Source organism: Alosa sapidissima, chromosome 9, assembly GCF_018492685.1.
Source record: "Alosa sapidissima isolate fAloSap1 chromosome 9, fAloSap1.pri, whole genome shotgun sequence".
NCBI lineage: Eukaryota > Metazoa > Chordata > Actinopteri > Clupeiformes > Clupeidae > Alosa > Alosa sapidissima.
Window position 1 is genome coordinate 13,119,170 of NC_055965.1, and position 15,000 is coordinate 13,134,169.

Here is a 15,000-nt window from a genome sequence, read left to right on the forward strand (position 1 = left end):
TGCAGTGATAGCTTCATGCAGTCTTCCACTGCATAAACGGATCCATACACTGTCACACACACATTCCTTACGGTGAAGTTAGTTTCACTTTGCCAATGAGTTCAAATAATAGACGAGTGCAGATGTGTGTAGGCTACCTATGCTAGGTTTTAATAAAGCATGGTTTAGTGGAATACATGTTCCATATGGTGTCGCGTACAAGCAGATTCCTTCAAATGCACCGCTGACTATCAAAATACAAATGCACTGTTTAAAGTTGCGCTGCTTACTGTTAAAGGTTGTATCAGCGATTTCAGGCCCAAAAAAGGCCCAAACACAAATGATCACATTCATCTAATCTTTCCTAACGATCCGCTAGCTGCCTGCCCCAGGCCGTCAAAAAAACGTGTCTCTGTAGGCAGCCTAGGCTCCGAGATCTGTACACAAAAACAATTGCTACCAACAAGTGTTGCCAACCACTCAAAGGCAAAATAAAGTCTTTCAACCAACAAACGACGAGATGCATGTTTAGGAGAGTTTTAATTGCCCGGGAGAGAGGGGGAGGGAGTAGCGAGCTAGCTCTCTGTTTTGTTTGAACATAAACAGAAGTGACGTATCCCCGCTATCGCTGATACAACCTTTAAAGGCAATGACAGATGTCATTTTCATTGGTTTAGGATGTTACACCCAAAACACACCCCTGACTGATTAAGAAACATAAGAACTGCCTTTTAGTGCCAGGTGTCCGACGTTTGATAACATTTGATAACAAAACCACTCCCAATGTGGACTGGACAAACCCATAAGCTATTTGCCAGTGACCATACGTTTTATATCGCGAAATAGGGCCCTTACACACTTACACAGTTACACACTTACACCCTTATAATATTACACACTTACACACTTAAAGAAAACCGTCTCTTACACACTTAGGTAGAGGAACAGACTTGCACAACGACCTAAACGCTTTCCCTCTCTCTCTTTCCCTCTCTTTTCTCTTTCTCTCTCTTTGTCTTTCTTACTCTCATTCTCTCTCTCACACATACTCTCTCTCTCTCTCTCTCTCTCTCTCTCTCTCACACACACACACACAAACACACACACACACACACACACACACGATTTCTCTGTCTGGTCGTTGTGGAGTCGCTTGAGTCCTAATTTTCCAGGTAAAGTGCCATGAAATCTCCCAGAAGCCACCTGCAGCAGCAAACAGCAGCTGCTCAGAGCCGCACAGGGACGGGACCAAAGCCCCACGAGCAGCTTGCTGCTGGATGAAAGACTGTGTGTGTGTGTGTGTGTGTGTGTGTGTGTCTGTGTCTTTGACTGTTTGAGTATGTATGTATTTCTGTGTTTTGGTGTTTGTGTCTGTGAATGTGTGTGAGTGTGTATGTGTGTGTCAATGTTTGTGAATGTTTAAGGTAAAGAGGATGGGGAAAAAGAATGAATGTGTGTGTGTGTGTGTGTGTGTGTATGGATTTATTTGTTTGTGTGTGTGTGTGTGTATATGGATTTATTTGTTTGTGTGTGTGTGTGTGTGGTAGTGGGTAAACATAAAACACCGATATTTCCCAGTTATTATTCCCGTTGCGGCCCCTTTCCCTGCTAATGCACTGGCACAGACAGACCCCCCCCCCCCCCCCCCCCCTGAGTGTTCTGCTACGGGGAGAGCGGGATTAAGCCTGACCCCAGAGCACGGGGAATAAGCCTGGATTCTGGAGCTGCGGTGGGTGGAGGTGGAGGTGGAGGGTGGTGGTGGAAGCAGCTGGAGTGGCATCACGGGCCTGACAGCAGCAGCTGTGCCTAGCGAGAGCAGGGGGAGGGGGGTGGGGGAGGTGTGGAGGAGACTCGGGCAGAGATGGGGACGGACGGGCCCATGCATACATTAATGGGGGTCGTGTGTTCGTAACCCTGCACCACGTGTGAACTCCCTCTGAGGTGTGTGTGTGTGTGTTTTAACTATGTTTTTACGGTAATTAGTGTGTGTGTGTGTGTGTGTGTGTGTGTGTGTGTGTGTTCATGTGTGAATCCATGGGCATCCATGACACTCACAGGAAGTACCTCTGTGTGAGTAGTTGTAACACTTGTGACAGTGTGTGTGTGTGTGTGTGTTTGAGCATGCTAACTTCAATGGCCCGTGGACTCTGCAACACCTGCATCCCACTCTGTTTGTTGACGCTCCCTAGCGACTGCATACATTATGCAACACATCCGGCACATCAGGCCTGCTTCTGGGAAAGGGAATCTGAGGCAACGGTGGCAGCAGCTGGTCGCTCTATTAGCATTAGCTAATGCTCAATGGTTGCTGCTGAGAGGGAACCCTGCTAGCGTTAGCTCAGATTTGCTTAGCTAGTGTTAACACACTGTAAATGATGTCCGCTAAGCCAAATTAGCATTCAGAATTACTGAGAAGTGATGGGGTGGATAACTTACTTGTGAGTACAGCTTGCAATAATGAGGAGTCAAATCTTGGTCTGAGCAGTGCGGATATAAGGACCATATGCAGTACGTTTCTTTTAAAAACTGTATATTTGGAAGCAGAAATGCAATGTCTGCTTCATGACCTCATACATCTTTCTGATAAATATACGGTAAACTGTTTGAATTGGTAGGTTGGTAGAAGTGTTTCTTTTACAGATATTAGATTTTTGCCATTGTAATTTCATGGCATTTTCTAGTAGTGCCTCATTGGAAATCAACAGGCAAAACACATTTTTTCCTTTTTCTTACAAATAGGCATTAACTTACAATGATTTCCATTTTTGAATAAAAATGATAAACAATTGGACATACTTTGCAGCTTCAGATATGTTCTCCGATCTGCCTAATGATATTTGGTCATTTAACTTGCTGGTGCACCCCACTGAGCGCAGGCATTAAGAAATGACTGTACTGGATACATGCGCAAATGTACCAGACACTGTAGTGGACTATAAAAGCCAGGAGGTCTGCTCTTTAAATGTAGGGAGGCATTGTTGAACAGAATTCAGGACTGTTGGATGTAAACTGCATGTTTCAGTGATCCAAGATACTTGATTGCTACTACAACGGATATCATCTTGGGTGTTAGAGATTTGTGTTGTGTTTTTTTGATTATGACCTTCTTGCCTTCAAGTTTCATAATCTAATCAGAATTACAAAGTCATTCATACAAAAAGATGTTGTGCTCTAAATTACAAGATGCCAGAATAGTAAAGTCTCTCGATGAACAAAGTGCATACACTTAAGGTAAATTAGCAAATACATTTTGCTGCGTTATTAAATTAGCTTCCATTATACTTTTAACTTTGTATTTCGGCCACCATTTAAATTAGGGCCCACTGTGTTCTTGTCGCCAGGGAGACTCGATGCGGACACACATCCAGCTGGACTTCGGCGACGGCACGGCCGTGTCCTACTCCAACCTCACCTGGGCTGAGGAGGGCATCAAGCACATGTACCGCAGTGCCGGAATCTTCCGCGTCACCGCGCTGGCGGAGAACGAGATGGGTGCCGATAGCACCTCTCTCTACCTGCACGTTACGTGTATGTACCCACCACTACGCACAACACCACCGTGGAGCCAGTTACCATGTCGTCAGCTGGGACTTAAAGCAACACCAAAGAACTTTTCCTTTGTCGCACGCACGCTATTTGTTTATCCAGCTCCGGCTTTGCAAATAACGATGTCCACAGACAAGGTAGAATATGTTGCATGATTTTATGAAAGTATGATGTATTGCGACATCATGCAAGTCAAATTTGCATTCCATCGAACTACAGGTCCGCTACCCGATCTGGCAAACTTACATAGTGCGGTTATAGCCGATAGAGGGCCGCAAAGCGAATGCAGAAGTGCCGTTCACCCTGTTACGAGTTGATGAACCACTGAAACAATTTTGGAAACATTATTTTAAGGTACAAAAAACTCTTTGGTGTTGCTTTAACAAGGCCCAAGTGCAGTCCAAGTGATTGGAAATATGATTATTCTTCACTAAATTATTTGATTCTGTAATAATTTGTCCAAAAAAAACCCCAAAAAAACCTTTACCTTTGTGGACATGCCAGATAGACCGTGTAAATTCTCGGTTGACAACTTGTCATCCTGATTCTCCAGCTCTGCCTCCACAGTAATCCTGTTTTAGTCTTTGGGCTGTTTTCGTCTCTTCATCCTCTTTTCTACATTTCTCCAGTTTCTTTCTTCCCCTCCATCCCTCTTTTCATCCTCCACCTCTCTCTATCACCCTCTCCTCTATCTTCACGTTTCTCACTGTCTTCCCCAGGTCTCTCCATTCTTTAACTTTACGTATGTCCATCTTGTTGGCTCTCATTCTCTCTCTCCTTTCTCTCTGTCTTCACCTCTCATGTTTTAACTATCTCCCTCTCTTTCTCTCTCCCTCTCCTCTCTCTCTTCTGTCTCCAATTCCTTTCCTGTATATGTAGCTACAGTACAGATATATTTCTCGTCTCAAACTGTGTCCCTCCATCTAGAGATGTGTCTCTTTTTCGATCGTCCCTTCTTACTTCGCCCACCAAATTGATTACAGGTGGATAAAAAATAATAAAGAGGATGCAGTCTCTCGCCAAAAATGTCAATTTTAGTGTTTTTTTGGCATGCAAGCAGAATGATGCGCAACCACACCAGAATGATTCCAACCATCTGTTGTTTATAGATTTTTTCCTGGAAGCTCTGTGTGGATGGGATGTCATTGCCTATGTCCGTCACACAAATTAATCCAGTGCCAAAATGGGAGGGAGAAATAACCCAAAGACATCCTAGGTGGACTTCAGAAGTACACAGACGTAGTTTTTTCTAAGCTGATTTTTTTTTCAAAACATGAGATTCTACTTTCAAACTTTTACACACCCGGACATCCTTAATTTACCCTGTCAGACAAATCTCTCTCAGACTCGTATAATCTTTTTTTTTTTCTTGTCAAGATGAGTTGCATCAAATTGGCTTAGGATCTTTAGGCACCAAGGCCCCCTTGCAATGAGAAATAAATGTCTTCTTCTTCTACTTCCCCTTGTGCTTGTCGACTTTAAACTGCCGGTCACTTGAAAACTTTCCCACTGTCTCCCTCCAACTTCAGTTCAAATGGAATTTTCCATCAGAAATGTTTAAGTCACTCCGTTTAAGAATCGAGGAAGTAACCTTAATCATTAGTTTCCCACCAAACACAGTTTGCCCTCTTTTTATGTTCACTCGGTATGTGAGGTGTGAATGTGTGATTGACAAAATTGTACGAAACAACAAAGAAGCCGACTTGTTTCAGTCATGCGTCAGGAAACTTCATTGTGTCTTCCTCTGTAGATAGAGCCAAGCACTTTGTCCAATTTAGTTGTTGTGCTGCCCTGTGCTAAAAAAAATCACAATCAATGCAGTTTTTGATTGGCAGGATTTTTTTTTTTCCCTCAGAGAAAAGCGGAGAGCTAAGTAACAGAGTGCGGGTGATTCATTTAAGTGGTCCGCCAGGCACAAATATAAAGAGTACCCTTGCCAAGAAAAAAACATTTTAGGCACTCACACAAGAGGGAGACACACACACACACACACACACACACACCAAACACTAATTTTGTACATACTCAATTACTCACATTCACTCACTCACACATTCAGATACATACCTGTACACATGATGCACACACAGAGAACACACACACACACACACACACACACTCCACAAAACGCCCTCCCCTCAATATCTGTGAGCTGAACTGGGGATTAGTTCTAGCTAAAGTGGATGAGCATCAACGGGCCCTCGTCTGCTCCGCACTCAAACTCTCTCCTCACCCGTCTGGCAACCCAGCTCCCGGCAGAGAGGCCTTCTGCATAGCACACACACAGTACAGCCCTCTCCCATAGATTATGTGATTTTTTCCCTGTCTTATGCACTAGCGCGCACACACAAACGCACACACACACACACACACACACACACACACCACATACAGACAACCATACACCACATATGAAACGCTAGTCCCCCCATCAGTTTTCCCTCCCTGATCTCTATGCCTGGCTGTGCTCATCAGTGGCATACCTCAAGACTCAAGAGAGATTCGAAAGGGATTTGTGTTGCTGCGTGACACATTATTGGCCGACGTTTGATTCCCAAACCACTGGGGTTTCTCGTCTGTTTTGCTTTGGATAAAAAAAAAAGTGTCTGTTAAATCAGTTGCCTAGTTACCTTTGTGTGTGCAGCAGGATAGTGAGCCGGTGCCATTCACCATTGTTCTCCCAAAGCAGTCCGGACAAAGCCATTTTGCCTCGTTCTCCTATCTGCAGGTGCTGTGGAGCATGTCCAGCTGCTGGCTCCGTTCGTGGTCATCCGGAACAAGGAGGTGAACCTGACCGCCGTCGTTGGGCCCAGCCAATCCCGGACACTCACCTACTTCTGGTGGCTCGGTAATAGCTCCGAGGTGAGCAAGGAGAAGCACCTCATAGGAGAAATCTGACGAGTTTTCACATAGATCTCCGTTTCTCGAGGTCACCGAGTATTGTCGATACGAAAAAACTCTAAAACAATCGGGTTCAACCTAGCTCGAGTTGCTTCAGCCAGCAGGTAACAGAGCCAGGCAGCTACAGCGCTACACTCTAGAGTGTAGCGCTGTTGCTGCCTGGCTATGTAAAAACTCGTCGGATTTCTCCTTTAAAGGGAAACTTGGCAACTATTTCAACTTAATAAACCTGTTTAGAAATCATTTGGATGGTTAAATGACCTGGTCCGGTGAAAATGGTGACTCCCCCCGCTCCCCCTAGCGTCCCCAGACGGAAAACCAACCTTGCTACATTGGGACTACCGTCCTAGTAAGAGAAGTGAGAAACAAGAAACTTGTTTTAAATCGTGTTTCTTACCTTGTAACATCCACATTATTCTGCTGAACTTATGCTAACCGTTTCGCAAGCTTGTAAACAAATCCATGTGCTTTATCGTTACCTTTTTCCACAGTTTGAAATAGCCTACCCATAGATATTAGAAAGCTAGATAACGCATTGGGCTCCAGAACGTACGTAAATATCGACGCCATATTGGTGGGGGCAACAGTCACTGGAGGCCAATGGAGGAGCATGTGACTCTGACTGGAAATCAGACAGGTGTCTGTGATTGCCTGCAAGTGTTGCCCATAGACAGTAAAGGTGCTGCACACAGCAATATGGCGGCCGCGTTTACGATGCCACTAGTGCTGGGCGGTATACCCGTTCACACCGTATACCGGTGTATATTTTCGTTATGATATGAATTTTTAATATACCGCCATACCGGTGTATTTGATTACACAACGTTTGGAACGCTGCGCCGCGTGACAGTGTTTCAGATGGGACTTTTTTCACACGGGCACATGGTGCCACTGCGAGGCATAGTGAGGGTAAACACAAAACACCATAAGTTTTTCCCCTGAAGTATGACCCTTAAGGCTTAATTTCTCCTTAGGTAAGGGGTTTATTTAAGGGTGTTGCACAGAATACCTTAAATTGTTTCTTTAGTTAAGGAAAAACGTTAAGGGATACTGCATTGAAAGGGATTTACCGTCACGAAAATTCTATTGAGATTGTTCAACAGCGGTAACTAGCTGGCTAGTAGGTGATGTCGTTAGTTAGCAACCCACTGAACACAGTGAAGTTTAATGTTCTTATCATTAATCTCACCTTAAGAATATTCGCTGAAATTATCCAGGTAGCAAGTAAAGCATGTGTTATAGACATGCACTGACCAATACTAGCTGGCTAGTTAGAAATGATCCTGACTCATCAGTGCACCAAAACAAACTTTTTTGTTAATGTTTTGCCTAGCGAAACGAACCGAAGCTCATGGCAGGCTAACAAGACATCCACATCAAGTTCACATTAGCCGACCAATGTAAACCACACAATAACAATAAGGCATGTTTCTGATAGGCCTATTTGACAAAGTAAGCATATTAGCAGAGAGGTTTTATTTTAAATTGTATAATTTTCAAAAAAGTATAATTATTGCAAGTTGCACTACTTTTTGTATTGATTTTATACAAGATGTTTGTGAAATTTGCACAGTAAAAAATCTGTATTTTGACAGCAATTGTCTTTGCATTCTGATTAGATTCTTCATTAGAATCATGAGTGGCTCTTTGTAAACAGCATCATTTTCTGGGGCCATGCAAAACTGCATTACCACTAGTGTGGAGTTAATCTACATCATGACAGTAAAATGGACCATTCTTAGTCAATGTACTGCAGCAATTTCTCTCTCAACCTGTAGAAAATGCTGTGAACATCTGATTATGCATGGAAAAAAAATACCGTCATATACCGTGAAACCGTAAGAATTTTGAAAAATACCGTGATGTACATTTTTGGTCATACCGCCCAGCACTAGATGCCACCTAATGGAACTCGACAGACAATGCGGTATCTAGCTTTCTAATATCTATGATCCAAACAAGCGGGCTTTAATGCCGCCATCTTTTTTGTTGTTTGTTTCAGTTACTCTTTCCGTGGCCCACCACCACAACAATAAAACCTACCAAAGCACACTGACTTATGCACATATGAGATTGTAGCTCAACTGGCAGAGCGAGATGCTGACAGTACAGTCGGTAATGAGTGTGACACCCAGGCACCAGTCAGACTGAAGCAAATGTGTATTTTGTCTCTGCTCTGTTTTTACCCTTTGAGTAAAACTGTTTGTTAAACAAATAAAAGCAGGTAGATAAAAGGGCTCTCATTAGGGTGCCATTCCAATTGCAACTTTCAAAGGTTTGTTTTCCTTTTCATATTTATATGATTGTTTTGCGTTCCTCCGCATGGCAGCCCATTGTGACGCTGGATGGCAGCATCTCCCACACCTTCACCAGCGAGGGCATGCACACGGTCACCGTGCAGGTGTCCTCGGCCAACTCCATCCTGCAGGACACCAAGACCATCGCCGTGCAAGGTGAGCAGCTGCGGCAGAGAACTCCATTTTCCGTCGTTTGTTTGTTTGTTTTTGTTTTGTTTTTTCACGTTTTGTTTTTGTCACGCACGCGGCCCAGTGGCGTCGGCCCGGCGTTAATTAATGTCTCGGCTCTGCGATAACATTTATTTTTCACCTTATAGCTTCGCCTCCATGGTTTCTGTTTGTTCCTCCCCGCTGAGGGAAATGAAATGATTTTGGGGGAGTGGAGGGGGGTGAAGGGTGTGTGTGTGTGTTGGGGGGGGGGGGGGGGGTGTGGATAGCATCGGCAGAAGGCCCGGTTTCCCGTCGCAATAATTTTACAGCTCCAGCCACAGTAGGAAGCGCCAATGTGTTAGCGGGCCGCGGAACGTTTAGCTAATAAGTCTGCGGGTTGTGCCGTTTGCGATATCTGATAACCCTGTCTGCTCGGGCCCTGTAATGATACTGTATCTCCAGCAGCACAGCGGTAGCACAGCCCGGGCTCAGATAGAAGAAATGAGTAGCGGAGGGAGGATGGTGCAGTATATGCCTCTTATACAACAAGGCATATTAAAAGCTTGTTCACATTCCTGTTCTTTCTCTCTCTCTCTCTCTCTCTCTCTCCTCCTCTTCTCTTGCACTCTCTTTAACTCTCTCTCGCCTTCATATCCTGCTCTCTTTTTTTACAGAATTCTTCAAATCGTTACTTTTATCTTTCTCCCCTAATCTGGACGAGGTCAACCCTGACATCCCGGAGTGGAGACAGGACGTTGGCAGGGTAATTAAGAAGGCTCTACTGCAAGTGAGTGTGGATTTCTCCTCCCCCGTTCATCTCTCTCTCTCTCTCTCTCTCTCTCTTTTTCCGAGTTGTCTTCCGCTCTCTCTCTCTCTTGCTCGCTCGCTCTCTCTCTCTCTCTCTCTCTTTTTCCGAGTTGTCTTCCGCTCTCTCTCTCTTGCTCGCTCGCTCTCTCTCTCCCTCTTTCCGTCTGCAAATGTCTCCCTGCTGCCTTCCACATTCCACTTTCTCTCATTTCCACCACCCTCTCATCTGCACCCTTTTTATTCTTCTCTCTCTCTCTCTCTCCCCCTCTCTCTCTCTCTGTCATTTCTATCTCTCTATTTTTGGATTTCAAAGCCAGGGGAAGGTGGGGATTGGTTGCCTGGTGATTCATTATCATAGGTGGAGTGTTCTTGTCTCCACCACGACAGGACAGTGATTACTAATGGGTTATTTTGAGACCACGGCATGCATAGCATTCTATTTTATTTTTGTACTTTTTTCTCTTTCATTCTTTCTCTCCATTTTCTGCCTTCCTTTCTTTCTTTTGGGCCCTATCGTGCACCCGACACAAGGTGGGGCAAAGCATGACACAAGGCTGATTCTTATCTTACACTCAGTAAAGTGAGTGATTTTTTTTCGCCATGCGCTCCACATTTATTAAACCTTACGCCCAGGGGTGTGGCAATTAGCAACATAAGGTGTGGTCCAGCGCATGATCCAAAATCACTATCTTACACCCTGTTAAAATCATTACACCACTGACCAAGAAAAACCTGGTCTATAGCGAAAGGCGCATAAAAAGCTGAAGACGCACTGTCACAAGTAAGCAGCAACTCCTCTGGATTTTTAGTCAGTCATTTGAACATTATTGGGGTAAGTGTTTATTTTTTCAGGCTATGTTTTCGATGGTAACCCCTTCAGTCAATAGTGAAAGTAATTTGTCAATGACAAAACTGTTTACAACTGTTTTGTCATTGACCACAGTGAAGTTAGTTTCACTTTGCCTATGAGCTCAAATAATAGGTGAAATCTCGCGTACAAGCAGATTCCTTCAAATGCGCCACTGACTATCAAAATACTGATGGGCTGTTTGAAGTAGCGCTGCTTGCTGTTAAAGGGAAGGTCATTCTCATTGGTTTAAAGGATGTTCAAAAGCACACCTTTGACTGATTACATAAGAATCGCCTTTTTGCGCCAAGTGCCCGACGTTTGATTCAACAAAATCATATCATTAAATTAGTGAATATGGACTGGCCATGCCTTTATGCCATGTCTATAAACTTTACTTCTCACACCATCCGTTTCTGATTGCCAAGATAGGAAGATAGGGCCCTTTCTGTTTTTCTTTCTTTCTTTCTTTCTATCGGTCTATTTTGATTCACTCCTCCAGTCTGATACTGCATGTCCCCTATAGGAACACGTAACTTGTCGTCTACACCTCAGATTTAATGGCCGGGCTGGTCCGATGCTTGTCAGAGCTCAGGTCAAGGCTTTCTGCCATAGATAGTATAGACAGACACACACACACACACACACACACACACACAGTTAAATTGAATGGCCCTTACCAAGGAGTGGAGAATGTGAAGGCTGTCTCCTACAGGTCCTTCTCAAGGAGTTAATTACTTACAGTGCTGAAAAGATGACCCTCACACACACCACAATCCACCCCTGCCCACACACACACACAGACTATCTCTCTCTCTCTCTTCATGTGTATGATCTAGGTGACAGTGAGCTGTTGCAACAGCCTGAAAAGCCTTTCTTTCTTTCAGCAAATTGCACTGGCTTTAAATACCAGAGTCAGAGCCTTGCTTCAGCTCTCACATCTCAAGAGGAAGATGGCTTTGTCAGCAATCACTGTGCTTTCCACCCGCCACACCCTCCCAATCTCTCCTTTCTTCTCAAGTCCTCATCGCAAGAAATAGATAGATACTAAATAAATAAATAAATACAATCCAATACAGGTTGAGCTCTGTCTGAGAAAGTACAGACAAAATCTCAGCATCACTGTTTCGGATACAGTACCAAAGCTAGTTTGGATATATAAGAGTGATGTAGAGTAATAGTTAGGGATAGCAAGAGTGATATAACAGAGTAATCTAATAGAGTGATAGTTAGGAATTACAGAGTGATATAACAGAATAGTTATGAACAACATAGTGACATAACAGAGTGATAGATAGTTAGGAATAGTTAGGAATATGTCAGACACCAAACAGGACGAGGACCACAAAAGCGTCACGTTCAAAAGTTTATTTAAGGGTTGGGGGTTAAGGGGGTTTCAGGGGTTCCGGGGGGGGTACAGGAGTTCCAAGAGTCTGCGTGTGTGTGTTCCCCCAGTAGCCGAACAGCGATGGCAGGAGCTGGATGATCCGGGAAGTCCTGGGGGAAACACCCACACAACAGCAATTGAAACGAAGCAGCAGTACAGTCAAGGACTAGGCGGTATTCGTAGAAGAGGGACGGAAGGCAGGTCAAGATTACCGGGGCTGGAGAACACAGAAGTAGTCGAGCGGGTCCGGGATCACAGGAAAAGAGTCAGAGGCGTTTTCCAAAACAGGCAGGTAACTGGTGCTGGTTGCAGACGATCTGACAAGTGTGGACTGAAAAGCAAGGCTTTATATACAGGGCATGATGAGTGGTGAATGCAGTGCAGCTGGTAGGTAACGAGGGTGAGGCAGAGCAGAGCAGGAACAGGTGGAGGTCATCAGACTTCAATCAGCGTGTGTTACCAGGCAGAGAGAGAGCTCATGACAGAATAACAGAGTGATATAACAGAGTAATCTAACAAAGTGATAGTTACAGAGTGGTATGACAGTTAGGAACAACAGAGTAATAACTATTAAACTAGTAACTATTGAACATAAAAAATAAAAACAGTAATCTAGATATTAATACTTCAAACACATCCGCCTTATTCTCAAAGCAGTGTGTGTATATCCACCTCTATCTCTCTCTCTCTCTCCCTCTCCCCTTCTCTGTCTGTCTCTCCCTCCCTCCCCTTCTCTGTCTGTCTCTCACTCACTCTTTCACGCCACCATGCTCCTTTGATAGTTGCCCACGCGGACAGTGTGGGGTGAGGCATGCCGTCGGGGGGAAAAGCTCCTCCTAATAGTGGGGTTAGCTTCAAAGCTAACTCCTCTGTTCCCAATGCTCAGGAGCTCGGGAAGCTCTCACAGGAGGATTCTCACTGAATTTCCTCCTCCAGGGTAACGTCATATCACTCGCCCAATGATTTCTCTGGTGGCCCCACTCTTGAGCTGTCCTCCATCTCCATGCTAAAGCCGGAGGGGGAACGTCACTGCTTTTTCTTTTTTTTTCTGTTTTTTTTTTTAATGAAAGTAGAGGCATCCTTTCAGGTCACTTAGGGATGTTGTTTTGTGTGGGTTTTTTTTTTTAGGCCCTGGTCACTTCAAGGTGTAATAAAAAGTATGGGAAGCCCAGCCATTGTGAAATAGCATCTTAACAGCTCCAGCACGAGTCCTTTCTTTCTTTCTGGAGCGAGCCTTTTCTCCCAGGCATTCAGTGAGTGATAGACTCGAATTCCCTTGGAACCTGCGCAAAACAAGAATATACCAACAACAACAACAACATCAACAAGAAGTCTGGATGAAATGGTGTTTGTCCAGAGGCAATCACAGAAAGAGCAGAGGTCACGTTAAAGGCTGTATGAATAAAGAAATAAAGATGACCGTCGTCTAAAATGGATGCTAACGTCGTGCTGCAAATGTGATCACAGCGGGGCTGGCTGGCCTCAGCTGGGCTTGTACATGAAGCCTGAATGAGGGAGAAGGAGGGTGAAGGGAAAAAGGGGGAATAAATGGACGATGCCCGCGAAGCATTCAGGCAGTAGGCTATTTGGTCTTTACTGCGCTGAGGACAAACATGGACCATCTAAGTGTATTGATTTCCGCAAGGCCCACTGCATCCTCTCTCCATCTCTCTCTCTCTCTCTCTCTCTCTCTCGCTCTCTCTCTCTCGCTCTCTCTTTCTTTCTGGCTCTTATATCCAGGTCTTTTATTCTATCTCTCTCTCTCCATCTCTCTCTCTCTCTCTCTCTCTCTCTCTCTCTCTCTCTCGCTCTCTCTTTCTTTCTGACTCTTATATCCAGGTCTTTTATTCTCTCTCTCTCTCTCTCTCTCTCTCCATCTCTCTCTTCTTTCTCCATTCATCTCTCTATTTCTCTCTCTGACTCTTATATCCAGGCCTCTTATTCTCTCTATTTATTCCCCACTTTGCTACTCAAGCACTCATTTCAGCCAGAATCGATGTTACTCTGTGGCACGTTCATGAAAGGAGCCGATCGCAACTGCTTCCACCACCAGACCAAAGACTGAACGCCATTTTGAAAAAGTCTTAGTCAAGTGGACCCCAAAAAGCCATTAGTACACCATATCTAGGCCACAGTGTTTTCTCTCCGGTTGGTTTAATTTTCCCATTAACGGGAGGGGGGAAGGAAATAACCTTTCAAAAGTAGTTTCAAAGGGAGAAGGAAAGGGAAAATATCATTTCATTTTTTTTTTTTTCCCCCACACGTTCAGCTGTTAGAGGACGTCCATTACTTGCCCCCAGGTATGTTGTTGTGTGTGTGCGCTGAGTTGAAGAACTGGATGAAGCCTGTGAGGTTTTGGTCTAATAGGGTTTTCCTCCTCTTTTCATTGCCTGTTGCCCGAGCGCCCATTACATGATGTTTTTTAAAGGTGCCGGGGCAGGTAGAGTGTTCACGGCGCCTCACTCGACAGGGCTACACATAGGAGCTGACGTTAGACAGTGTTTGAACCAACATCTGACACTATGTCAAGCTCTAATGGATCTGAATCTATCCCAGGGTATTTAAGCAGTGTTTCTTTCTAGCTCTCTCTCTCTCTATCTCTCTCTCTCTCTCTCTCTCTCTCTCTTTCTCACACTCACTCTTTTGCTCTCTCTCTCTCTCTTGTCCATCCAACCTATACATCCTGCTGCTGTCAAATAAATTCATGTCATGCCTCAGTGTCATGTTCAAGTACCAATTAAGCTGCCTGAGTGGATCCTAACATATCTGCAAATGTGTCGGCTCGCTATAACTACCCATTGGAAATGCAAAACACGTTTCTCTGAGTTGTCCGCATAATAGCAGTAAATCTAGGCGTGCCCCACATCAAATTGCCTGATGTAGAGCCGTTGTTGCTTTTACAGATTGCTGATGTTCCGGAAAAACAGCTCCTGGTCGCAGTGTTTCCTGGAATTCCAACTGCTGCCGAGCTGTTCCTCCTGCCCAGCAAGAACCAGTCCAAGGGCCGGAAAGAGAACGAGGAAGAGCTAGAGCAGGTCAGAGGTCACAAGATCGGCCAGATCCATTTTTGTTTGAATGTCCATTGT

At 44.6% G+C, this 15,000-nt stretch overlaps 1 protein-coding gene across 3 annotated transcripts in view; it reads left to right on the forward strand.

The window, feature by feature from the left end:
• The window catches only part of sorcs3 (sortilin related VPS10 domain containing receptor 3), a 211,801-nt gene that overhangs the window by 189,019 nt on the left and 7,782 nt on the right, over nt 1-15,000 (forward strand). For all 3 annotated transcript variants that reach the window (XM_042105498.1, XM_042105500.1, XM_042105497.1), the window contains exons 19-23: nt 3,321-3,507; nt 6,254-6,387; nt 8,756-8,879; nt 9,548-9,660; nt 14,818-14,949. In XM_042105498.1, the coding sequence (XP_041961432.1) occupies nt 3,321-3,507; nt 6,254-6,387; nt 8,756-8,879; nt 9,548-9,660; nt 14,818-14,949 (690 nt within the window). The remainder of the gene's footprint in view (nt 1-3,320; nt 3,508-6,253; nt 6,388-8,755; nt 8,880-9,547; nt 9,661-14,817; nt 14,950-15,000) is intronic.